We start from the raw sequence: 26,570 nt of genomic DNA, 5'->3' as shown, positions 1-26,570 counted from the left end.
TGTCATTTGATTGACATTTGACTAACATTTGTTATTTATTTGACTGACATTTGACTTACATGTGTCATTTGATTGACATTTGACTAAAATCTGTCATTTATTTGACTTACATCTGTCATTTGATTGACATTTGACTAACATCTGTTATTTATTTGACTTACATCTGTCATTTGATTGACATTTGACTAACATTTGTTATTTATTTGACTGACATTTGACTTACATCTGTCATTTGATTGACATTTGACTAAAATCTGTCATTTATTTGACTTACATCTGTCATTTGATTGACATTTGACTAACATCTGTTATTTATTTGACTTACATCTGTCATTTGATTGACATTTGACTAACATTTGTTATTTATTTGACTGACATTTGACTTACATGTGTCATTTGATTGACATTTGACTAAAATCTGTCATTTATTTGACTGACATTTGACTTACATCTGTCATTTGATTGACATTTGACTAAAATCTGTCATTTATTTGACTTACATCTGTCATTTGATTGACATTTGACTAACATTTGTTATTTATTTGACTTACATGTGTCATTTGATTAACATTTGACTAAAATCTGTCATTTATTTGACTGACATTTGACTTACATCTGTCATTTGATTGACATTTGACTAACATTTGTTATTTATTTGACTGACATTTGACTTACATGTGTCATTTGATTGACATTTGACTAAAATCTGTCATTTATTTGACTGACATTTGACTTACATCTGTCATTTGATTGACATTTGACTAACATCTGTTATTTATTTGACTTACATCTGTCATTTGACTGACATTTGACTTACATCCGTCATTTGATTGACATTTGACTTACATGTGTCATTTGATTGACATTTGACTAAAATCTGTCATTTATTTGACTGACACTTGACTTACATCTGTCATTTTATTGACATTTGACTTACATCTGTCATTTAATTGACTGACGCTTGACTTACATCTATCATTTGATTGACATTTGACTAACATCTGTTATTTATTTGACTGACACTTGACTTACATCTGTCATTTATTTGACTGACAACTCCTCGTGAACCATCCTACATCATACGAGGGACAGTCGAATAGAAAAAAAAACCAAAAGAAAATTATAATAATTATTTTTTATTTTCAAATAAAAAATATCAACATCGAGATCTTTGTTTATTATATACATAAATTGACTAGAACTAATCAAATCTTTGGTACACGTTTAACAATTGAGTTCGATACATACATCGTTGTTTATGTCTATAAAAAAAATATTCTTTTTTGTAGTTATAGATACTTTTGTTTGTTAACAATGGAATATATCTCGTTTAATTCACCCCTCAACAGATTTTAATACTTTTAAACAAAAAAAAATTTAAAAAAACGTTCTCTAAGTCGTGTGACCGTCACACAGATGGCGCTGCCACTGACAATACCTTATGACGTTTACGAAGTACCGAATTTCGTGGGGTAATTTATTATTATTTCTTGATAAAAAATATTGTACAAGCTCAGCAATGGCTCCAAAAGTGTTATCCCGATTCTACTCTATCGAATACAACCATTTGATGAATTTAAACGTGGTTATACAGCCACCGATGAAGGTGAACGATCATAATCTGGGTAGATTGCAGCCGGCGAACCACGTCCAAAGGCACAACAGTCAACTGGTAAAGTTATGGCTTCAGTATTTTGGAGTGAGCACGGAGTATTTTTCATCGACTAACTCCAAAAGGGAGTTTGAATGCAAAAATCTCATATGTCAAAGAAAAAACCACGGTTTCACCAAGAAAATACACCGATTCCCAAGTCGATGCTTCCTCATCCACCGTATAGTCCAGATCTGGTCCCCAGTGCTCGCCGGTAACAAATTTAGATCGAAGGAAGGAGCAATCGGTGAAATTGAAGACTATTTTGAAGCAAAAGACAAATCCTTCAACAAACAAAGGCATCGAGAAGTTAAAGAAAGGTTGGAACGATTGGATTGCTCTTGGAGGAGATTGAATTGATGAATAAAATGTTTCTCTTAGTCAGTCACACGACTTATGTGTTATAAAGCAAAATTATTGAATAACCAAATGATCAGTTTCCTTTCCGTATTGATACTTCAGCGATTTGTCCAGAAAAATCTAGAAATTTTCGTTATTGCACCCAAAACGAAAACCTCTCGAGGACGATTTTGACTCACCGAGACGTAGAAGAAGGAAAATAAAGTGTGTGTCATCAATAATGAATGTATTTAGTGGAAAAAAGTATCTCAAAATGAGACTGGAAGTTAAAGTATTTCGTCGGTGGGATATATTCGATTTTCTGATATTTTGACGAAGCACCAGTTATCGATAAAATACGTTATATCTAAATTTGATATACCGATCGAGTTTTTTATTGAATTTGATAACCGAATAACGTATGTCACGGCGGCATACCGTTGCTACTATGAACTCGCATGTGCCTGTTCAAATTACCGCTTTGACTAAATCTCAATAAACACAATTTACATTCGTACGGTTTCTCCCCGCTATGTATACGCAGGTGTTTCGTAAGGGTACTGCTATCCGAGAAAGCCTTTTTGCACAATCTACATCTGAAACAAATAAATCGTTCAACTATTTTAATCGCCTCCGTATCCAATGGGTTCTTCGAGGTCCTTTGCGGAGACGTAAAACCTTCAGCGAAACCTCCGTCATACTCTCTGGTGGGTATTTGTGGACGTGGAGTAGACCTTGACGTCTGCCCCACGTCTCGAATACCCAACAGAGAGTAACGCAGGTAAAAACGCCATCGCAGCGAGTAGGTAGAAAAGAGGGACTAAGAAGTACTGTTTATTGGAAACCAGTCATATCAAGAATACCTTCAAGTCCACCAAGTGGGATTAACGTCGGTTGTATAGGGATGAAAATTTGCGGAGACGTAAAACCTTCAGCGAAACCTCCGTCATACTCTCTGGTGGGTATTTGTGGACGTGGAGCAAACCTTGACGTCTGCCCCACGTCTCGATTACCCAACAGAGAGTAACGCAGGTAAAAACGCCATCGCAGGGAGTAGGTAGAAAAGGGAGACTATGAAGTACTGTTTATTGGAAGCCAGTCATATCAAGAATACCTTCAAGTCCACCAAGTGGGATTAACGTCGGTTGTATAGGGATGAAAATTTGCGGAGACGTAAAACCTTCAGCGAAACCTCCGTCATACTCTCTGGTGGGTATTTGTGGACGTGGAGCAGACCTTGACGTCTGCCCCACGTCTCGATTACCCAACAGAGAGTAACGCAGGTAAAAACGCCATCGCAGGGAGTAGGTAGAAAAGGGAGACTAAGAAGTACTGTTTATTGGAAGCCAGTCATATCAAGAATACCTTCAAGTCCACCAAGTGGGATTAACGTCGGTTGTATAGGGATGAAAATTTGCGGAGACGTAAAACCTTCAGCGAAACCTCCGTCATACTCTCTGGTGGGTATTTGTGGACGTGGAGCAGACCTTGACGTCTGCCCCACGTCTCGAATACCCAACAGAGAGTAACGCAGGTAAAAACGCCATCGCAGCGAGTAGGTAGAAAAGAGGGACTAAGAAGTACTGTTTATTGGAAGCCAGTCATATCAAGAATACCTTCAAGTCCACCAAGTGGGATTAACGTCGGTTGTATAGGGATGAAAATTTGCGGAGACGTAAAACCTTCAGCGAAACCTCCGTCATACTCTCTGGTGGGTATTTGTGGACGTGGAGCAGACCTTGACGTCTGCCCCACGTCTCGATTACCCAACAGAGAGTAACGCAGGTAAAAACGCCATCGCAGGGAGTAGGTAGAAAAGGGAGACTAAGAAGTACTGTTTATTGGAAGCCAGTCATATCAAGAATACCTTCAAGTCCACCAAGTGGGATTAACGTCGGTTGTATAGGGATGAAAATTTGCGGAGACGTAAAACCTTCAGCGAAACCTCCGTCATACTCTCTGGTGGGTATTTGTGGACGTGGAGCAGACCTTGACGTCTGCCCCACGTCTCGAATACCCAACAGAGAGTAACGCAGGTAAAAACGCCATCGCAGCGAGTAGGTAGAAAAGAGGGACTAAGAAGTACTGTTTATTGGAAGCCAGTCATATCAAGAATACCTTCAAGTCCACCAAGTGGGATTAACGTCGGTTGTATAGGGATGAAAATTTGCGGAGACGTAAAACCTTCAGCGAAACCTCCGTCATACTCTCTGGTGGGTATTTGTGGACGTGGAGCAGACCTTGACGTCTGCCCCACGTCTCGATTACCCAACAGAGAGTAACGCAGGTAAAAACGCCATCGCAGGGAGTAGGTAGAAAAGGGAGACTAAGAAGTACTGTTTATTGGAAGCCAGTCATATCAAGAATACCTTCAAGTCCACCAAGTGGGATTAACGTCGGTTGTATAGGGATGAAAATTTGCGGAGACGTAAAACCTTCAGCGAAACCTCCGTCATACTCTCTGGTGGGTATTTGTGGACGTGGAGCAGACCTTGACGTCTGCCCCACGTCTCGATTACCCAACAGAGAGTAACGCAGGTAAAAACGCCATCGCAGGGAGTAGGTAGAAAAGGGAGACTAAGAAGTACTGTTTATTGGAAGCCAGTCATATCAAGAATACCTTCAAGTCCACCAAGTGGGATTAACGTCGGTTGTATAGGGATGAAAATTTGCGGAGACGTAAAACCTTCAGCGAAACCTCCGTCATACTCTCTGGTGGGTATTTGTGGACGTGGAGCAGACCTTGACGTCTGCCCCACGTCTCGATTACCCAACAGAGAGTAACGCAGGTAAAAACGCCATCGCAGGGAGTAGGTAGAAAAGGGAGACTAAGAAGTACTGTTTATTGGAAGCCAGTCATATCAAGAATACCTTCAAGTCCACCAAGTGGGATTAACGTCGGTTGTATAGGGATGAAAATTTGCGGAGACGTAAAACCTTCAGCGAAACCTCCGTCATACTCTCTGGTGGGTATTTGTGGACGTGGAGCAGACCTTGACGTCTGCCCCACGTCTCGATTACCCAACAGAGAGTAACGCAGGTAAAAACGCCATCGCAGGGAGTAGGTAGAAAAGGGAGACTAAGAAGTACTGTTTATTGGAAGCCAGTCATATCAAGAATACCTTCAAGTCCACCAAGTGGGATTAACGTCGGTTGTATAGGGATGAAAATTTGCGGAGACGTAAAACCTTCAGCGAAACCTCCGTCATACTCTCTGGTGGGTATTTGTGGACGTGGAGCAGACCTTGACGTCTGCCCCACGTCTCGATTACCCAACAGAGAGTAACGCAGGTAAAAACGCCATCGCAGGGAGTAGGTAGAAAAGGGAGACTAAGAAGTACTGTTTATTGGAAGCCAGTCATATCAAGAATACCTTCAAGTCCACCAAGTGGGATTAACGTCGGTTGTATAGGGATGAAAATTTGCGGAGACGTAAAACCTTCAGCGAAACCTCCGTCATACTCTCTGGTGGGTATTTGTGGACGTGGAGCAAACCTTGACGTCTGCCCCACGTCTCGATTACCCAACAGAGAGTAATGCAGATAAAAACGCCATCGCAGGGAGTAGGTAGAAAAGGGTGACTAAGAAGTACTGTTTATTGGAAGCCAGTCATATCAAGAATACCTTCAAGTCCACCAAGTGGGATTAACGTCGGTTGTATAGGGATGAAAATTTGCGGAGACGTAAAACCTTCAGCGAAACCTCCGTCATACTCTCTGGTGGGTATTTGTGGACGTGGAGCAAACCTTGACGTCTACCCCACGTCTCGAATACCCAACAGAGAGTCACGCAGGTAAAAACGCCATCGCAGCGAGTAGGTAGAAAAGAGGGACTAAGAAGTATTGCTTGTATTACTCCTCAATTGTATCTTGAGAATCCTCAGCAACATTAACCTGTAGAGAAATCAGATAAAGATAGTGACAATCTACTTCTTTGGTACGAGAACGGTCCAAAAGACTGTTCAAGCTGGATCAAGGGACATCAAGCTCTTGTAGAGTACGTCGACGAGTTGTCGCGGTAACACCGTTTGACATAATACCTTCGGGGATATTAGCCAATGAACGGAGACGGTGGAATTGAAGTTTGGTGAATATAAGGCGGGGCTCATTAGAAATAGAAAGCAACTGGAAACGATCAAACTGCAAGTGATGGTCTTATTCCACAAATCGACACCTGGGTGTACCGTAAGCACGGTGAGATCAATTATTACTTGACCCAGATGATTAATGAAGGCGTGGGTGCTTGGGTGATCCTGTTAGAGCAGAAACTTCGTCCAGCAACCTCGGTGATAGCCTGGGAAGAGACAGGACTGGTGTCCTCGATAAATTCCGATAAGCAGGAAGTCGAAGACCTGACGGGAAACAAATCTCGAAGTCGGAGAGGACTAGGTTTGAGCGGAGTGTTTATATTAGATTAACTTCTTACCTATAAGGTCGTTCGCCGGAATGCGTGCGCATGTGCGTTGTAACTGAAGAACTTTGGGAGAATCTGCGATCGCATACCGGACATCGAAACGGTTTTTCCCCGCTATGCGTCCGAACGTGAGCCGTCAAATTAGCCGCTTGCGAAAACGATTTGTTGCAATCTATGCACCTGTAAGGTTTTTCGCCGCTATGCGTTCTCAGATGCGTCTTTAACGTACTGGGTCTAGCGTAACTTTTACCTAAATTAAAAAAACGAACGCGTAATTCAACAAAATTCGGCGTTAATTTTAATGTTAGATAGTACCGCAAATCCTGCAGACGTTCGGTTTTTGTCCTTCGTCGTCGATGTAATTGATGCTATGTCTTCTTCGAGGCGACGAAAAACTGATAGGTTTGTAAGAAGAAGAAGAAGAAGCTGCGGGTACTTCTTGCGGCGGTCGGAAATCGGCGGTGAACGAGTACGTGGTACCGCCGTAAGTAGGACTTAATAAACCTTGACCTTGATAAGTTTGAGTCGAACCCTGCGGCGTAGCGCTCCACTGTAACTAAAAAACATATTTTTCTATGAAAAATTCCATCGATGAAAAATTTATCGATGATAATACCTGATGCGGACATGAAATTTCCGTCGGAGTATATCCGCAATTATTATTAGGATGATAACCGTGCATCGTCATATTCATGGATACGTTCACCGACATACTGGGAAAAACCGGGGGTTGTTGGGAAAACGTCTGCTCGCATATACCCCCCGTGTAACCACCTGGAGAAAGAAGCATCTGCGGATGGTAGACGTGTTGCGTTTCGTATTTATCGCTAGAAGTTTGACCGGGATGAACGACGGCATGTTTTAGAGATAATAGAACGTCGGCGACGTCGGGTCCTTGTTGTTTTTGATCTCGAAATACCAGAGGAGTTGCTTGGTTTGCAATCGAAGGCTCTATTCTGAAACGATATTTCTAGAGGGAAAGTTTTTTTTGTCGAATTAACAAATTTGATTATTTGCGAGTCGATAAATTTAACTAGAGAATTGACCTCGAGCAATCCAAGAACGGTTCGAACAAGTTTGAAACTTGATATTCCCAACGCTGTGAACGACAAGAAACAGAAACAACAACAAACGACAGAAATGTTTAGAGGATCAAACATCAAAAACACGTCCTTTAGATGGAATTTCTAACCTTTCGGAACAAGAACAACATTCTAGAATGTTTTCAAATACTCTAGACCATTCTAGAAGGCGTTAAGTAAACTTTTACTTCAACTGAACTCGAATAAATTGATTTATCTGTCACAGATAATGACAGTGACATATTTAGTCGTCCTGCATAAAAATCAGTTCTGTGGTAATAATTGCTAATAATAATTTTGGATTTTGTAACTTATTCGCCAAGTATATCGATATTTTTATCAAAGATTCTTACTAAATATGTCGACGTTAACCATATAAATAAAATAAAAACGTTTCTTTTTTAATTGCCAATTCGTAAAATGTCGACTTTTGGAATATTAGTCATAACGGTTATTTCTACTGACAGTTGACAGATATTTCGATTTGATTCTTATGAAGCGTCGTTGATGACGTGTTAATCACAAGATGGAAGACCTCCAACGTTTCTACAAGGATAATAATTCCAACTTTTAACAATAAATAACATCAGTATTGCAGTTCTGAAAACCTCCGCGGCCCTACAGTCGCAATTAAAGCCCTATTTTCGAAATACTTTCTGATAGGATCGTGGAAAAAAGACATTTCATAACCTAACTTTTTAAATCCTTTTTTGACAAAATTAAATTCAAAAATGTCATTTCTTGCTAGTATTTACTTTGGAAACGCTAATTTTTAACAAAATTAACCTGAAAAAGCCTCTTTTTGACAAAATTAAATTCAAAAATCCAATTTTTAGCTAGTATTTACTTTGGAAACGCCAATTTTTGACGAAATCAAACTGAAAAAGGTTCTTTTTGACAAAATTAATATTAAAAATACCATATTCTGATACTATTTGATATTTTTATCGAAGATTCTGCCTAAATATGTCGACGTTAACCATATAAATAAAATATTAATGTTTCTTTTTTAATTACCAATTCGTAAAATGTCGACTTTTGGAATATTAGTCATAACGGTTATTTCTACTGACAGTTGACAGATATTTCGATTTGATTCTTATGAAGCGTCGTTGATGACGTGTTAATCACAAGATGGAAGACCTCCAACGTTTCTACAAGGATAATAATTCCAACTTTTAACAATAAATAACATCAGTATTGCAGTTCTGAAAACCTCCGCGGCCCTACAGTCGCAATTAAAGCCCTATTTTCGAAATACTTTCTGATAGGATCGTGGAAAAAAGACATTTCATAACCTAACTTTTTAAATCCTTTTTTGACAAAATTAAATTCAAAAATGTCATTTCTTGCTAGTATTTACTTTGGAAAAGCCAATTTTTGACAAAATTAAAACCAAAAATACCATTTTTTATAGTATTTACTTTGGAAACGACAATTTTTGACGAAATCAAACTGAAAAAGCCTCTTTTTGACAAAATTAAATTCAAAAATGTCATTTCTTGCTAGTATTTACTTTGGAAAAGCCAATTTTTGACAAAATTAAAACCAAAAATACCATTTTTTTATAGTATTTACTTTGGAAACGACAATTTTTGACGAAATCAAACTGAAAAAGCCTCTTTGTGACAAAATTAAATTCAAAAATGTCATTTCTTGCTAGTATTTACTTTGGAAACAACAATTTTTGACAAAATTAACCTGAAAAAGCCTCTTTTTGACAAAATTAAATTCAAAAATCCAATTTTTAGCTAGTATTTACTTTGGAAACGCCAATTTTTTACGAAATCAAACTGAAAAAGGTTCTTTTTGACAAAATTAATATTAAAAATGCCATATTCTGATACTATTTGATATTTTTATCAAAGATTCTTCCTAAATATGTCGATTTTAACCATATAAATAAAATAAAAACGTTTCTTTTTTAATTACCAATTCGTAAAATGTCGACTTTTGGAATATTAGTCATAACGGTTATTTCTACTGACAGTTGACAGATATTTCGATTTGATTCTTACGAAGCGTCGTAAATGACGTGTTAATCACAAGATGGAAAACCTCCAACGTTTCTACAAGGATAATAATTCCAACTTTTAACAATAAATAACATCAGTATTGCAGTTCTGAAAACCTCCGCGGCCCTACAGTCGCAATTAAAGCCCTATTTTCGAAATACTTTCTGATAGGATCGTGGAAAAAAGACATTTCATAACCTAACTTTTTAAATCCTTTTTTGACAAAATTAAATTCAAAAATGTCATTTCTTGCTAGTATTTACTTTGGAAAAGCCAATTGTTGACAAAATTAAAACCAAAAATACCATTTTTTATAGTATTTACTTTGGAAACGACAATTTTTGACGAAATCAAACTGAAAAAGCCTCTTTGTGACAAAATTAAATTCAAAAATGTCATTTTTTGCTAGTATTTACTTTGGAAACGCTAATTTTTGACAAAATTAACCTGAAAAAGCCTCTTTTTGACAAAATTAAATTCAAAAATCCAATTTTTAGCTAGTATTTACTTTGGAAACGCCAATTTTTGACGAAATCAAACTGAAAAAGGTTCTTTTTGACAAAATTAATATTAAAAATGCCATATTCTGATACTATTTGATATTTTTATCAAAGATTCTTCCTAAATATGTCGATTTTAACCATATAAATAAAATAAAAACGTTTCTTTTTTAATTACCAATTCGTAAAATGTCGACTTTTGGAATATTAGTCATAACGGTTATTTCTACTGACAGTTGACAGATATTTCGATTTGATTCTTATGAAGCGTTGTTGATGACGTGTTAATCACAAGATGGAAGACCTCCGACGTTTCTACAAGGGTAATTCAGGGTTATACGGCCAATCATTTAAAATTCCAACTTTTAACAATAAATAACATCAATATTGCAGTTCTGAAAACCTCTGCGGCCCTACAGTCAATCGCAATTAAAGCCCTATTTTTGAAATACTTTCTGATAGGATCGTGGAAAAAAGACATTTCATAACCTAACTTTTTAAATCCTTTTTTGACAAAATTAAAACCAAAAATGCCATTTTTTATAGTATTTACTTTGGAAACGACAATTTTTGACGATATCAAACTGAAAAAGCCTCTTTTTGACAAAATTAAATTCAAAAATGTCATTTTTTGCTAGTATTTACTTTGGAAACGCTAATTTTTAACAAAATTAACCTGAAAAAGCCTCTTTTTGACAAAATTAAATTCAAAAATCCAATTTTTAGCTAGTATTTACTTTGGAAACGCCAATTTTTGACGAAATCAAACTGAAAAAGGTTCTTTTTGACAAAATTAATATTAAAAATGCCATATTCTGATACTATTTGATATTTTTATCAAAGATTCTTCCTAAATATGTCGATTTTAACCATATAAATAAAATAAAAACGTTTCTTTTTTAATTACCAATTCGTAAAATGTCGACTTTTGGAATATTAGTCATAACGGTTATTTCTACTGACAGTTGACAGATATTTCGATTTGATTCTTATGAAGCGTTGTTGATGACGTGTTAATCACAAGATGGAAGACCTCCGACGTTTCTACAAGGGTAATTCAGGGTTATACGGCCAATCATTTAAAATTCCAACTTTTAACAATAAATAACATCAATATTGCAGTTCTGAAAACCTCTGCGGCCCTACAGTCAATCGCAATTAAAGCCCTATTTTTGAAATACTTTCTGATAGGATCGTGGAAAAAAGACATTTCATAACCTAACTTTTTAAATCCTTTTTTGACAAAATTAAAACCAAAAATGCCATTTTTTATAGTATTTACTTTGGAAACGACAATTTTTGACGATATCAAACTGAAAAAGCCTCTTTTTGACAAAATTAAATTCAAAAATGTCATTTTTTGCTAGTATTTACTTTGGAAACGCTAATTTTTAACAAAATTAACCTGAAAAAGCCTCTTTTTGACAAAATTAAATTCAAAAATCCAATTTTTAGCTAGTATTTACTTTGGAAACGCCAATTTTTGACGAAATCAAACTGAAAAAGGTTCTTTTTGACAAAATTAATATTAAAAATGCCATATTCTGATACTATTTGATATTTTTATCAAAGATTCTTCCTAAATATGTCGATTTTAACCATATAAATAAAATAAAAACGTTTCTTTTTTAATTACCAATTCGTAAAATGTCGACTTTTGGAATATTAGTCATAACGGTTATTTCTACTGACAGTTGACAGATATTTCGATTTGATTCTTATGAAGCGTTGTTGATGACGTGTTAATCACAAGATGGAAGACCTCCGACGTTTCTACAAGGGTAATTCAGGGTTATACGGCCAATCATTTAAAATTCCAACTTTTAACAATAAATAACATCAATATTGCAGTTCTGAAAACCTCTGCGGCCCTACAGTCAATCGCAATTAAAGCCCTATTTTTGAAATACTTTCTGATAGGATCGTGGAAAAAAGACATTTCATAACCTAACTTTTTAAATCCTTTTTTGACAAAATTAAAACCAAAAATGCCATTTTTTATAGTATTTACTTTGGAAACGACAATTTTTGACGATATCAAACTGAAAAAGCCTCTTTTTGACAAAATTAAATTCAAAAATGTCATTTTTTGCTAGTATTTACTTTGGAAACGCTAATTTTTAACAAAATTAACCTGAAAAAGCCTCTTTTTGACAAAATTAAATTCAAAAATCCAATTTTTAGCTAGTATTTACTTTGGAAACGCCAATTTTTGACGAAATCAAACTGAAAAAGGTTCTTTTTGACAAAATTAATATTAAAAATGCCATATTCTGATACTATTTGATATTTTTATCAAAGATTCTTCCTAAATATGTCGATTTTAACCATATAAATAAAATAAAAACGTTTCTTTTTTAATTACCAATTCGTAAAATGTCGACTTTTGGAATATTAGTCATAACGGTTATTTCTACTGACAGTTGACAGATATTTCGATTTGATTCTTACGAAGCATTGTTGATGACGTGTTAATCACAAGATGGAAGACCTCCAACGTTTATACAAGGATAATAATTCCAACTTCTAACAATAAATAATATCAATATTGCAGTGCTGAAAACCTCTGCGGCCCTACAGTCCCTACAGAAAAAAGACATTTCATAACCCGACTTTCTAAAAGTCATTTAAACGTCAAATAAATCGAGAAAAAAAATTTTTTTGACATAATTATGTTTTTTAGAAAAGTTTTCACCAAAGTCCCGATAAATTGGTTAAGAAACGCAGCTACAGCGGCCGAAATAGAACCTCTGCTAGATATAAACTGTAAAACGGCGGTAATAACTGGCGGTACCGGAGGTATAGGTTACGCTACAGCGAATCATTTATTATGTAATGGCGTCAAACACGTCGCCCTTATAGGTTTGAATAGTTACAAAGGTGCGCAAGCCGTTGAAAATTTAAACTGCGTTCACGGTCAAGGTAGATCGCACTTCATTACGTGCGACGTAAGAGACAGAAGGGCTTTATCGAACACGATAAACTCGCTAAAAAAAGATTACGAAAATTTGGATATTTTCGTGAATTCGGCGGGGTATTGGAACGATTCCGATTGGTGTCAAGAACTAAATACGAATTTGAACGGTACGATCAACGTAAATTTAGAAATAGCCGCCGCTTTATGCAAATCCAACGCGGTGGTCGTTAATTTAACCGGAAATTTCGGCTTGGAACCGTTTCCGCCGTCTCCGATATTCGCAGCCGCTAATTCCGCAATAGTGGAATTCACCAGAAGCTTCGGCCACAAAACGAACAGCGACAAATTCGGTTTGAGGGTGGTGGCGTTGTGTACCGGTATCACGAAAACCGATTTCGTTAAAAGTTTGGATAAGAAAATGTTGACGGCCGAAATGGGACAGGATTTGAACGAGTTCTTGAAGATGACTCCGACTCAAAACGCGGATTCTTGCGCTAAAGCGGTTATAGACGTTATTAGATATGCTAAAAACGGATCCGTCTGGATAGTGGAAGATTCTAAATTGTTCGCGGCGAAGCTGGTCAATTGGAGGGGACAATCTGTTGTTATATCACATTATAATTAATATTTTTGTCGTATTATCGGACCAATAAATGGTATGGAAATCTAATTTTTTTTTAATTTATTTTATTTAGTACTTGTCTACTAATTAATTCGACCAGTACCGGATCTAGGGGGTAAATGTATTCGTATTATATCGAAATTTATTGAAAAAATACGAAACTCACTTATAATTTCCGTTGTTGCTGCATGGTGAGACATTAAAAAGACTCGGTAGAGGCTCCAAGTCTAATGGTAACGAAAACGATCCCATCTCTTCGTTCCAACAAGACGATAAATCGTCTGGGCAGTTGGTAATCTAAAAAAAATCGATTTCAGTCATTTTTTTTTTAATATTATACCGTGATATGAAAAAAATGTTTTTATACGACCCCTCGTTTCTGAGTTACAGGTGCTTAAAGTTGAAAATCGGAATCAGCCATTTTGTAACAAAATTTTGGTGATAAAATTTATTTTTTTTTTTGATATTCTTAATAATCCGTTTTTTTAAAGCCAATAAAAACTATTTTTTAACAAAACGAGATTTGGAAAATCGATTTTTTTTACTAAATATTATCGTCGAAGTCATTTTTTGTCAAAATTTATGACCAGCCATTTTTTGACTTATATAACTAAGATAAATTGAAAAAAAAACATTTTTCTGTATAACTAGGCCAAGAAAAACGATTTTTTCCAAATAAAATTGAAATTTTTGACCAACTGGAAAGAAGGGATGCCTTTTATGATGGAATTAAATATTTTTGATTTGATTATATCGACTGTAAACCTTTTTTTGACAAAATTGAATTAAGAGAAACCATTTTTTTTTAAAATTAAACTGTATTTTCCTCCATTGACATCATAAAATCAATTTTTTAAGACGTTTTGACTTAACAAGTTATTTTTTGACATGAATAATCCATATTTTGATAGACTATATTTTGAAATATCCCTTATTTGACTTTTTTTTGCAGAACTGACCTTACATAATCAAAAAAGTCATTTTTTGCTTGTATTTACTTTGGAAACGCCAATTTTTGACGAAATCAAACTGAAAAAAGTTCTTTTTGACAAAATTACACACAAAAATATCATTTTTACTACTATTCATTTTGGAAACGCCAATTTTGAACTGAAAATGCCTCTTTTTGACAAAATTACACACAAAAATGTCATTTTTTTTACTAAAACGCCAATTTTTGACGAAATCAAACTGAAAAAAGTTCTTTTTGACAAAATTACACACAAAAATATCATTTTTACCACTATTCATTTTGGAAACGCCAATTTTGAACTGAAAATGCCTCTTTTTGACAAAATTACACACAAAAATGTCATTTTTCTTACTAAAACGCCAATTTTTGTCGAAATCAAACTGAAAAAAGTTCTTTTTGACAAAATTACACAAAAAAATATCATTTTTACTAGTATTCATTTTGGAAACGCCAATTTTGAACTGAAAATGCCTCTTTTTGACAAAATTACACACAAACATGTCATTTTTCTTACTAAAACGCCAATTTTTGACGAAATCAAACTGAAAAAAGTTCTTTTTGACAAAATTACACACAAAAATGTCATTTTTCTTACTAAAACGCCAATTTTTGACGAAATCAAACTGAAAAAAGTTCTTTTTGACAAAATTACACACAAAAATATCATTTTTACCACTATTCATTTTGGAAACGCCAATTTTGAACTGAAAATGCCTCTTTTTGACAAAATTACACACAAAAATGTCATTTTTCTTACTAAAACGCCAATTTTTGACGAAATCAAACTGAAAAAAGTTCTTTTTGACAAAATTACACACAAAAATATCATTTTTACTAGTATTCATTTTGGAAACGCCAATTTTGAACTGAAAATGCCTCTTTTTGACAAAATTACACACAAAAATGTCATTTTTCTTACTAAAACGCCAATTTTTGACGAAATCAAACTGAAAAAAGTTCTTTTTGACAAAATTACACACAAAAATGTCATTTTTCTTACTAAAACGCCAATTTTTGACGAAATCAAACTGAAAAAAGTTCTTTTTGACAAAATTACACACAAAAATATCATTTTTACTACTATTCATTTTGGAAACGCCAATTTTGAACTGAAAATGCCTCTTTTTGACAAAATTACACACAAACATGTCATTTTTCTTACTAAAACGCCAATTTTTGACGAAATCAAACTGAAAAAAGTTCTTTTTGACAAAATTACACACAAAAATATCATTTTTACTACTATTCATTTTGGAAACGCCAATTTTGAACTGAAAATGCCTCTTTTTGACAAAATTACACACAAAAATGTCATTTTTCTTACTAAAACGCCAATTTTTGACGAAATCAAACTGAAAAAAGTTCTTTTTGACAAAATTACACACAAAAATATCATTTTTACTACTATTCATTTTGGAAACGCCAATTTTGAACTGAAAATGCCTCTTTTTGACAAAATTACACACAAAAATGTCATTTTTCTTACTAAAACGCCAATTTTTGACGAAATCAAACTGAAAAAAGTTCTTTTTGACAAAATTACACACAAAAATATCATTTTTACTACTATTCATTTTGGAAACGCCAATTTTGAACTGAAAATGCCTCTTTTTGACAAAATTACACACAAAAATGTCATTTTTCTTACTAAAACGCCAATTTTTGACGAAATCAAACTGAAAAAAGTTCTTTTTGACAAAATTACACACAAAAATATCATTTTTACTACTATTCATTTTGGAAACGCCAATTTTGAACTGAAAATGCCTTTTTTTGACAAAATTACACACAAAAATGTCATTTTTCTTACTAAAATGCCAATTTTTGACGAAATTAAACTGCAAAAGCCTCTTTTTGACAAAATTAAAACCAAAAATGTCATTTTTTGCTAGTATTTACTCTGGAAACGACAATTTTGAACTGAAAAAGCCTCTTTTTGACAAAATTAAGCTCAAAAATGCCATATCCTGATACTATTTGCTCTGGAAATTTTCTTTTTGACAAAATTAAAATCGAAGAAATCGTTTTTTTGATAGTATTTACTGTGGAATCACCAATTTTCGACCATATCTAAGCCATTCTTCGACAGAATCAAATTATACATTCAAATATTCAAGCACACAGTATAATATTTCAATAATTTAATATCTAATTGCTGCATACCATCCCAAAAGATGATAAAAATATCCATGGAATAATTTAAAATTTGGCGGATGCGACGTTACATCCGCCAATATTTCAAATTAAATTTCGATGGGATTTTAAGGGATGAAACGATATTTTTAGAAACTAAATAAGTGTGTCAATCGAATCGATAGTACATCTAATTGAAAACATCAATTTTTAGTATATAAATAACTAATTTTACCTGTTGTAAACCAGAAGAAGCTCCGGTCCAGTTGCACTCCAATTGTAGCCCGAACTGGGGGTTGTTGGGAACATAACTGGCATCCATTTTAAGAGAAGAAGGGATGCTTCGGAATTATGGGAGGACCTTATCGTGCGCACCTGGTTACCTGAAATACGAGTTGTAGTTTTTTTCTAACGATTAAAACGTTTTGTACAAATTTTTACCTAAATTAAATACCCTTAAAACACAAATTTTACATAATAGACGGTAGGTACCCACAATATACAGTTTTTTCCAACGAAAATTTTTGTTTTCACGCACCTGTATTATAAATATCAACTATTACGAGGGTTGTTTAAAAATAAACCGAAATTTACGTAAGTACGAGGAATTTTATTATCAATTTACAGAGATGAAATTTTTTATTTGTCCCGAAGCTTCCGGGTGACTTTTTCGTAAAAATCAACCAAATAAATAATGGTCAGACGTCGATAAATCGGGACTATAAGATAGATGTTTCACAATCAAATTCGTGCATATTTAATACAGATCTGGATGAAATTTTTAAGTAAACCAGACCTTCAGTAAATAATATTCAGTAATCGAAATGAGGTTTCCCACAACGTTGAGGTTTTCCAACACTACTCGATCTTTTCGGATACCGAAACACCATTCGGACACTTGAATTTTGGAGAAACACCCCCCGAATTGCTTCCTGGGTAAATTTTGTGTTATCATCATGGTATTAACTGGTTTTGACATGTTCAAACACCACCAACACTTAAAATTATACACCGTCTGACGGGCGTTTCGATAACCAAGTTATCGTCTTCAGAGACTGAAGTTAAACCCTTAAATCATGGTGCGATTCTATTATTCTCTGTCCCAACGTTTTTAAAACTAAAGTTTTATGATATTTGCTGCCTTTTTTATTAAAAAAAAAAAAAAAAAAACACCACCAATGACCTGTCCTGCCCCTCTGGTGCGACTCAATTTGAACGAATCCTCAAAGTACAAAAATGCCATTTTTTGCTACTATTCATTTTGGAAACGCCAATTTTGAACTGAAAATGTCTCTTTTTGACAAAATTATATTCAAAAATGTCATTTTTTCCTAGTATTTACTTTGGAAACGCCAATTTTGGACGAAATCAAACAGAAAAAGCCTCTTTTTGACAAAATTAAATTCAAAAATGCCATTTTTTTACTATTTTCTTTGAAACCGCCAATTTTGGACGAAATCAAACAGAAAAAACCTCTTTTTGACAAAATTAATATCAAAAATATCATTTTTGCTAGTATTTACTTTGGAAACGCCAATTTTTGACAAAATTAAATTCAAAAATGCCATTTTTTTACTATTTTCTTTGAAACCGCCAATTTTGGACGAAATCAAACAGAAAAAGCCTCTTTTTGACAAAATTAATATCAAAAATATCATTTTTGCTAGTATTTACTTTGGAAACGCCAATTTTTGACAAAATTAAATTCAAAAATGCCATTTTTTTACTATTTTCTTTGAAACCGCCAATTTTGGACGAAATCAAACAGAAAAAAACCTCTTTTTGACAAAATTAATATCAAAAATATCATTTTTGCTAGTATTTACTTTGGAAACGCCAAATTTTGACAAAATTAAATTCAAAAATGCCATTTTTTTACTATTTTCTTTGAAACCGCCAATTTTGGACGAAATCAAACAGAAAAAGCCTCTTTTTGACAAAATTAATATCAAAAATATCATTTTTGCTAGTATTTACTTTGGAAACGCCAATTTTGGACGAAATCAAACAGAAAAAGCCTCTTTTTGACAAAATTAATATCAAAAATGCCATTTTTTTACTATTTTCTTTGAAACCGCCAATTTTGGACGAAATCAAACAGAAAAAGCCTCTTTTTGACAAAATTAATATCAAAAATATCATTTTTGCTAGTATTTACTTTGGAAACGCCAATTTTTGACAAAATTAAATTCAAAAATGCCATTTTTTTACTATTTTCTTTGAAACCGCCAATTTTGGACGAAATCAAACAGAAAAAACCTCTTTTTGACAAAATTAATATCAAAAATATCATTTTTGCTAGTATTTACTTTGGAAACGCCAATTTTTGACAAAATTAAATTCAAAAATGCCATTTTTTTACTATTTTCTTTGAAACCGCCAATTTTGGACGAAATCAAACAGAAAAAACCTCTTTTTGACAAAATTAATATCAAAAATATCATTTTTGCTAGTATTTACTTTGGAAACGCCAATTTTTGACAAAATTAAATTCAAAAATGCCATTTTTTTACTATTTTCTTTGAAACCGCCAATTTTGGACGAAATCAAACAGAAAAAGCCTCTTTTTGACAAAATTAATATCAAAAATGTCTTTTTTTGCTAGTATTTACTTTGGAATTGCCAATTTTGAACTGAAAATGCCTCTTTTTGACAAAATTACACAAAAAATGTCATTTTTCTTACTATTCATTTTAGAAACGCCAATTTTGAACTGAAAAAGCCTCTTTTTGACAAAATTATATTCAAAAATGTCATTTTTTCCTAGTATTTACTTTGGAAACGCCAATTTTGGACGAAATCAAACAGAAAAAGCCTCTTTTTGACAAAATTAAATTCAAAAATGCCATTTTTTTACTATTTTCTTTGAAACCGCCAATTTTGGACGAAATCAAACAGAAAAAGCCTCTTTTTGACAAAATTAATATCAAAAATGTCTTTTTTTGCTAGTATTTACTTTGGAATTGCCAATTTTGAACTGAAAATGCCTCTTTTTGACAAAATTACACAAAAAATGTCATTTTTCTTACTATTCATTTTAGAAACGCCAATTTTGAACTGAAAAAGCCTCTTTTTGACAAAATTATATTCAAAAATGTCATTTTTTCCTAGTATTTACTTTGGAAACGCCAATTTTGGACGAAATCAAACAGAAAAAGCCTCTTTTTGACAAAATTAAATTCAAAAATGCCATTTTTTTACTATTTTCTTTGAAACCGCCAATTTTGGACGAAATCAAACAGAAAAAACCTCTTTTTGACAAAATTAATATCAAAAATATCATTTTTGCTAGTATTTACTTTGGAAACGCCAATTTTTGACAAAATTAAATTCAAAAATGCCATTTTTTTACTATTTTCTTTGAAACGGCCAATTTTGGACGAAATCAAACAGAAAAAACCTCTTTTTGACAAAATTAATATCAAAAATGCCATTTTTTGCTAGTAGATACTTTGGAGCGCCAATTTTTGACGAAATCAAAAAAAAAACACCACCAATGACCTGTCCTGCCCTTCTGGTGCGACTTAATTCGAGCGAATCCTCAAAGTACAAAAATGAGCTATCTAAACGGCAGGGCTCGCTGCAGGGTTTAAAAAATCAAAAATTCTGACTCTTCCTTATTTATCATTGAATCCGTTTGCCTAATTCCTGAACACGCACTTAGGAACGCGAATCACGGCCTCTACCTACCTACTCCACGTACGGTATTAGTTAAAGGCTCAATACTTCACAATGCCAAAAAGTGCACAATCATTTACCAATCGAAATCAACTCGATATCATCTTTTTCGCAATAATTTCAGGGTGTATTTACTGGAAAACGTTTTTTTTACTCTGTAAACCACTTTTTTTCTAATAATAAATTTAATTCCGGACTTGTTGCATACGGGGAAAAACAATTTTTTCGTAGAACGCGCTCGGAAAAACCCTTTTTTAACAACGTCTGAAACAATTTTCTTTTTTCATCGTTAATTTTTGTAATAAATCCGAAAATACCTTCAGAAACGGTTCGAGATAATTATAAAACATTGCATATGAATAATCCAAAAAATAAATAATATACAAGGTGTTGCATTTAAAATAAGAAGTTTGGAATTAGCCACTATCATATTCATACATTTTTTTTTTTCGTTTTTCTCAACATATTCTCATATATTTATTGAACGTAGTTATTAATACCTGAAAATTGTTAAAAAAGAAATATTATTTTACCTGGGAATTAAATATGTAATCCAAATGATCCCATTCGAAAATCAAATTGAAAAACTGTTTACCACTTATAACGAAATCGGTCAATACGGCGCGAAGATTCACCGAATGATTAGATCTGTTTTTAAAAACAAGTAGACTGATTGACCGATCACCCCCATTCCGTCACCAACTAACCACTCGTTTTCCCTTAACGCCCCTTCACTCCGCCTCTAGATAATGGTTAAGTGACGTATATCATTTACAACTACATTTTACATAACGCATCGTTGAGCTTTTACTCGATTTTTTGTAGGTGAAACGAAAATTGAATATTGTAAATTGAAAAAAATGTTCTAAATAAAACTGATATACGAATATTAAAAAAAAAATAGATTGTAGTTTAATTTCATGTACGTAAAATCTACTGGTTCGAATACACAATCGGAAAAGGGGTAATACGAGGGTTGCTACTTAAGTTTTGTGATACGATATGTCAAATCTGACATTACGATTATAAAGTTTGACGTTTTTAATGCGGAACGTACCCAAAACGTATTTCCAACGATTGCTATATCTGATTATAATTATACGTTTGGATTTATCTATTTCTAAACTTAATTAACAACCCTCGTAATATTATATCGATAGTTTGAACGGTTTAATTCGAAAATTTCGAAAGACTTTTGACAAATATGTCAAATCTGACATTACGATTATAAAATTTGACATTTTTAATGCGGAACGTACCCAAAAACGTATTTCCAACGATTGCTATATCTGATTATAATTATACGTTCGGATTTGTCTATTTATAAACTTAAGTAACAACCCTCGTAATATTATATCGATAGTTTGAACGGTTTAATTCGAAAATTTCGAAAGACTTTTTACAAATATGTCAAATCTGACATTACGATTATAAAATTTGACATTTTTAATGCGGAACGTACCCAAAAACGTATTTCCAACGATTGCTATATCTGATTATAATTATACGTTCGGATTTGTCTATTTATAAACTTAATTAACAACCCTCGTAATATTATATCGATAGTTTGAACGGTTTAATTCGAAAATTTCGAAAGACTTTTGACAAATATGTCAAATCTGACATTACGATTATAAAATTTGACATTTTTAATGCGGAACGTACCCAAAAACGTATTTCCAACGATTGCTATATCTGATTATAATTATACGTTCGGATTTGTCTATTTATAAACTTAATTAACAACCCTCGTAATATTATATCGATAGTTTGAACGGTTTAATTCGAAAATTTCGAAAGACTTTTTACAAATATGTCAAATCTGACATTACGATTATAAAATTTGACATTTTTAATGCGGAACGTACCCAAAAAGTGTTTCCATACGAGTGGTATATCCAATTATAATTAAATCTTTGGATTTGTCTATTTATAAACTTGAGTAACAACCCTCGTAATATTATATCGATAGTTTGAACGGTTTAATTCGAAAATGACGAAACACTTTTGACAAATATGTCAAATCTGACATTACGATTATAAAATTTGACATTTTTAATGCGGAACGTACCCAAAAACGTATTTCCAACGATTGCTATATCTGATTATAATTATACGTTCGGATTTGTCTATTTAAAAACTTAAGTAACAACCCTCGTAATATTATATCGATAGTTTGAACGGTTTAATTCGAAAATTTCGAAAGACTTTTGACAAATATGTCAAATCTGACATTACGATTATAAAATTTGACATTTTTAATGCGGAACGTACCCAAAAAGTGTTTCCATACGAGTGGTATATCCAATTATAATTAAATCTTTGGATTTGTCTATTTATAAACTTGAGTAACAACCCTCGTAATATTATATCGATAGTTTGAACGGTTTAATTCGAAAATGACGAAACACTTTTGACAAATATGTCAAATCTGACATTACGATTATAAAATTTGACATTTTTAATGCGGAACGTACCCAAAAACGTATTTCCAACGATTGCTATATCTGATTATAATTATACGTTCGGATTTGTCTATTTAAAAACTTAAGTAACAACCCTCGTAATATTATATCGATAGTTTGAACGGTTTAATTCGAAAATTTCGAAAGACTTTTGACAAATATGTCAAATCTGACATTACGATTATAAAGTTTGACGTTTTTAATGCGGAACGTACCCAAAAACGTATTTCCAACGATTGCTATATCTGATTATAATTATACGTTCGGATTTGTCTATTTATAAACTTAAGTAACAACCCTCGTAATATTATATCGATAGTTTGAACGGTTTAATTCGAAAATTTCGAAAGACTTTTGACAAATATGTCAAATCTGACATTACGATTATAAAATTTGGCATTTTTAATGCGGAACGTACCCAAAAACGTATTTCCAACGATTGCTATATCTGATTATAATTATACGTTTGGATTTATCTATTTCTAAACTTAATTAACAACCCTCGTAATATTATATCGATAGTTTGAACGGTTTAATTCGAAAATGACGAAACACTTTTGACAAATATGTCAAATCTGACATTACGATTATAAAGTTTGACATTTTTAATGCGGAACGTACCCAAAAACGTATTTCCAACGATTGCTATATCTGATTATAATTATACGTTCGGATTTGTCTATTTATAAACTTGAGTAATAACCCTCGTAATATTATATCGATAGTTTGAACGGTTTAATTCGAAAATGACGAAACACTTTTGACAAATATGTCAAATCTGACATTACGATTATAAAGTTTGACGTTTTTAATGCGGAACGTACCCAAAACGTATTTCCAACGATTGCTATATCTGATTATAATTATACGTTTGGATTTATCTATTTCTAAACTTAATTAACAACCCTCGTAATATTATATCGATAGTTTGAACGGTTTAATTCGAAAATTTCGAAAGACTTTTGACAAATATGTCAAATCTGACATTACGATTATAAAATTTGACATTTTTAATGCGGAACGTACCCAAAAACGTATTTCCAACGATTGCTATATCTGATTATAATTATACGTTCGGATTTGTCTATTTATAAACTTAAGTAACAACCCTCGTAATATTATATCGATAGTTTGAACGGTTTAATTCGAAAATTTCGAAAGACTTTTTACAAATATGTCAAATCTGACATTACGATTATAAAATTTGACATTTTTAATGCGGAACGTACCCAAAAACGTATTTCCAACGATTGCTATATCTGATTATAATTATACGTTCGGATTTGTCTATTTATAAACTTAATTAACAACCCTCGTAATATTATATCGATAGTTTGAACGGTTTAATTCGAAAATTTCGAAAGACTTTTGACAAATATGTCAAATCTGACATTACGATTATAAAATTTGACATTTTTAATGCGGAACGTACCCAAAAACGTATTTCCAACGATTGCTATATCTGATTATAATTATACGTTCGGATTTGTCTATTTATAAACTTGAGTAAAAACCCTCGTAATATTATATCGATAGTTTGAACGGTTTAATTCGAAAATTTCGAAAGACTTTTTACAAATATGTCAAATCTGACATTACGATTATAAAATTTGACATTTTTAATGCGGAACGTACCCAAAAAGTGTTTCCATACGAGTGGTATATCCAATTATAATTAAATCTTTGGATTTGTCTATTTATAAACTTGAGTAACAACCCTCGTAATATTATATCGATAGTTTGAACGGTTTAATTCGAAAATGACGAAACACTTTTGACAAATATGTCAAATCTGACATTACGATTATAAAATTTGACATTTTTAATGCGGAACGTACCCAAAAACGTATTTCCAACGATTGCTATATCTGATTATAATTATACGTTCGGATTTATCTATTTCTAAACTTAATTAACAACCCTCGTAATATTATATCGATAGTTTGAACGGTTTAATTCGAAAATTTCGAAAGACTTTTGACAAATATGTCAAATCTGACATTACGATTATAAAATTTGACATTTTTAATGCGGAACGTACCCAAAACGTATTTCCAACGATTGCTATATCTGATTATAATTATACGTTTGGATTTATCTATTTCTAAACTTAATTAACAACCCTCGTAATATTATATCGATAGTTTGAACGGTTTAATTCGAAAATTTCGAAAGACTTTTGACAAATATGTCAAATCTGACATTACGATTATAAAATTTGACATTTTTAATGCGGAACGTACCCAAAAACGTATTTCCAACGATTGCTATATCTGATTATAATTATACGTTCGGATTTGTCTATTTATAAACTTAAGTAACAACCCTCGTAATATTATATCGATAGTTTGAACGGTTTAATTCGAAAATTTCGAAAGACTTTTTACAAATATGTCAAATCTGACATTACGATTATAAAATTTGACATTTTTAATGCGGAACGTACCCAAAAACGTATTTCCAACGATTGCTATATCTGATTATAATTATACGTTCGGATTTGTCTATTTATAAACTTAATTAACAACCCTCGTAATATTATATCGATAGTTTGAACGGTTTAATTCGAAAATTTCGAAAGACTTTTGACAAATATGTCAAATCTGACATTACGATTATAAAATTTGACATTTTTAATGCGGAACGTACCCAAAAACGTATTTCCAACGATTGCTATATCTGATTATAATTATACGTTCGGATTTGTCTATTTATAAACTTAATTAACAACCCTCGTAATATTATATCGATAGTTTGAACGGTTTAATTCGAAAATTTCGAAAGACTTTTTACAAATATGTCAAATCTGACATTACGATTATAAAATTTGACATTTTTAATGCGGAACGTACCCAAAAAGTGTTTCCATACGAGTGGTATATCCAATTATAATTAAATCTTTGGATTTGTCTATTTATAAACTTGAGTAACAACCCTCGTAATATTATATCGATAGTTTGAACGGTTTAATTCGAAAATGACGAAACACTTTTGACAAATATGTCAAATCTGACATTACGATTATAAAATTTGACATTTTTAATGCGGAACGTACCCAAAAACGTATTTCCAACGATTGCTATATCTGATTATAATTATACGTTCGGATTTGTCTATTTAAAAACTTAAGTAACAACCCTCGTAATATTATATCGATAGTTTGAACGGTTTAATTCGAAAATTTCGAAAGACTTTTGACAAATATGTCAAATCTGACATTACGATTATAAAATTTGACATTTTTAATGCGGAACGTACCCAAAAAGTGTTTCCATACGAGTGGTATATCCAATTATAATTAAATCTTTGGATTTGTCTATTTATAAACTTGAGTAACAACCCTCGTAATATTATATCGATAGTTTGAACGGTTTAATTCGAAAATGACGAAACACTTTTGACAAATATGTCAAATCTGACATTACGATTATAAAATTTGACATTTTTAATGCGGAACGTACCCAAAAACGTATTTCCAACGATTGCTATATCTGATTATAATTATACGTTCGGATTTGTCTATTTAAAAACTTAAGTAACAACCCTCGTAATATTATATCGATAGTTTGAACGGTTTAATTCGAAAATTTCGAAAGACTTTTGACAAATATGTCAAATCTGACATTACGATTATAAAATTTGACATTTTTAATGCGGAACGTACCCAAAAAGTGTTTCCATACGAGTGGTATATCCAATTATAATTAAATCTTTGGATTTGTCTATTTATAAACTTGAGTAACAACCCTCGTAATATTATATCGATAGTTTGAACGGTTTAA

The 26,570-nt window shown here is 32.8% G+C and overlaps 1 protein-coding gene across 1 annotated transcript; it reads right to left on the bottom strand.

Annotated features, from left to right (window-relative positions):
• Positions 1-1,120: 1,120 nt before the first annotated feature.
• On the bottom strand, positions 1,121-21,027 carry LOC130447448 (protein glass-like). The gene is made up of 7 exons (XM_056784262.1): positions 20,857-21,027; positions 16,881-17,028; positions 13,706-13,836; positions 7,020-7,359; positions 6,719-6,959; positions 6,416-6,653; positions 1,121-2,586 (listed from the first exon to the last, which is right to left on the bottom strand). Exons 2-7 carry the CDS (start codon positions 16,965-16,967, stop codon positions 2,415-2,417), a joined length of 1,209 nt encoding a protein of 402 aa, XP_056640240.1. The 5' UTR covers positions 16,968-17,028; positions 20,857-21,027; the 3' UTR covers positions 1,121-2,414.
• Between the last annotated feature and the right edge of the window lie 5,543 nt (positions 21,028-26,570).

The sequence above is a fragment of the Diorhabda sublineata genome, chromosome 8, assembly GCF_026230105.1.
Source record: "Diorhabda sublineata isolate icDioSubl1.1 chromosome 8, icDioSubl1.1, whole genome shotgun sequence".
Lineage (NCBI taxonomy): Eukaryota > Metazoa > Arthropoda > Insecta > Coleoptera > Chrysomelidae > Diorhabda > Diorhabda sublineata.
Note: the sequence above shows the minus strand (reverse complement) of the source record. Positions and strands in the feature narration are given on the sequence as shown.

What these genes read in the sequence shown, in the direction of transcription:
- LOC130447448 (XM_056784262.1), bottom strand. Translation starts at nt 16,967, where the DNA reads ATGGATGCCAGTTATGTTCCCAACAACCCCCAGTTCGGGCTACAATTG. An exon ending in AGCAACAACGGAAATTATAA is followed by an intron (nt 7,360 to 13,705) that starts GTGAGTTTCGTA and finishes ATATCGTTTCAG; the next exon opens with AATAGAGCCTTCGATTGCAA. An exon ending in AAATTTCATGTCCGCATCAG is followed by an intron (nt 6,960 to 7,019) that starts GTATTATCATCG and finishes TATGTTTTTTAG; the next exon opens with TTACAGTGGAGCGCTACGCC.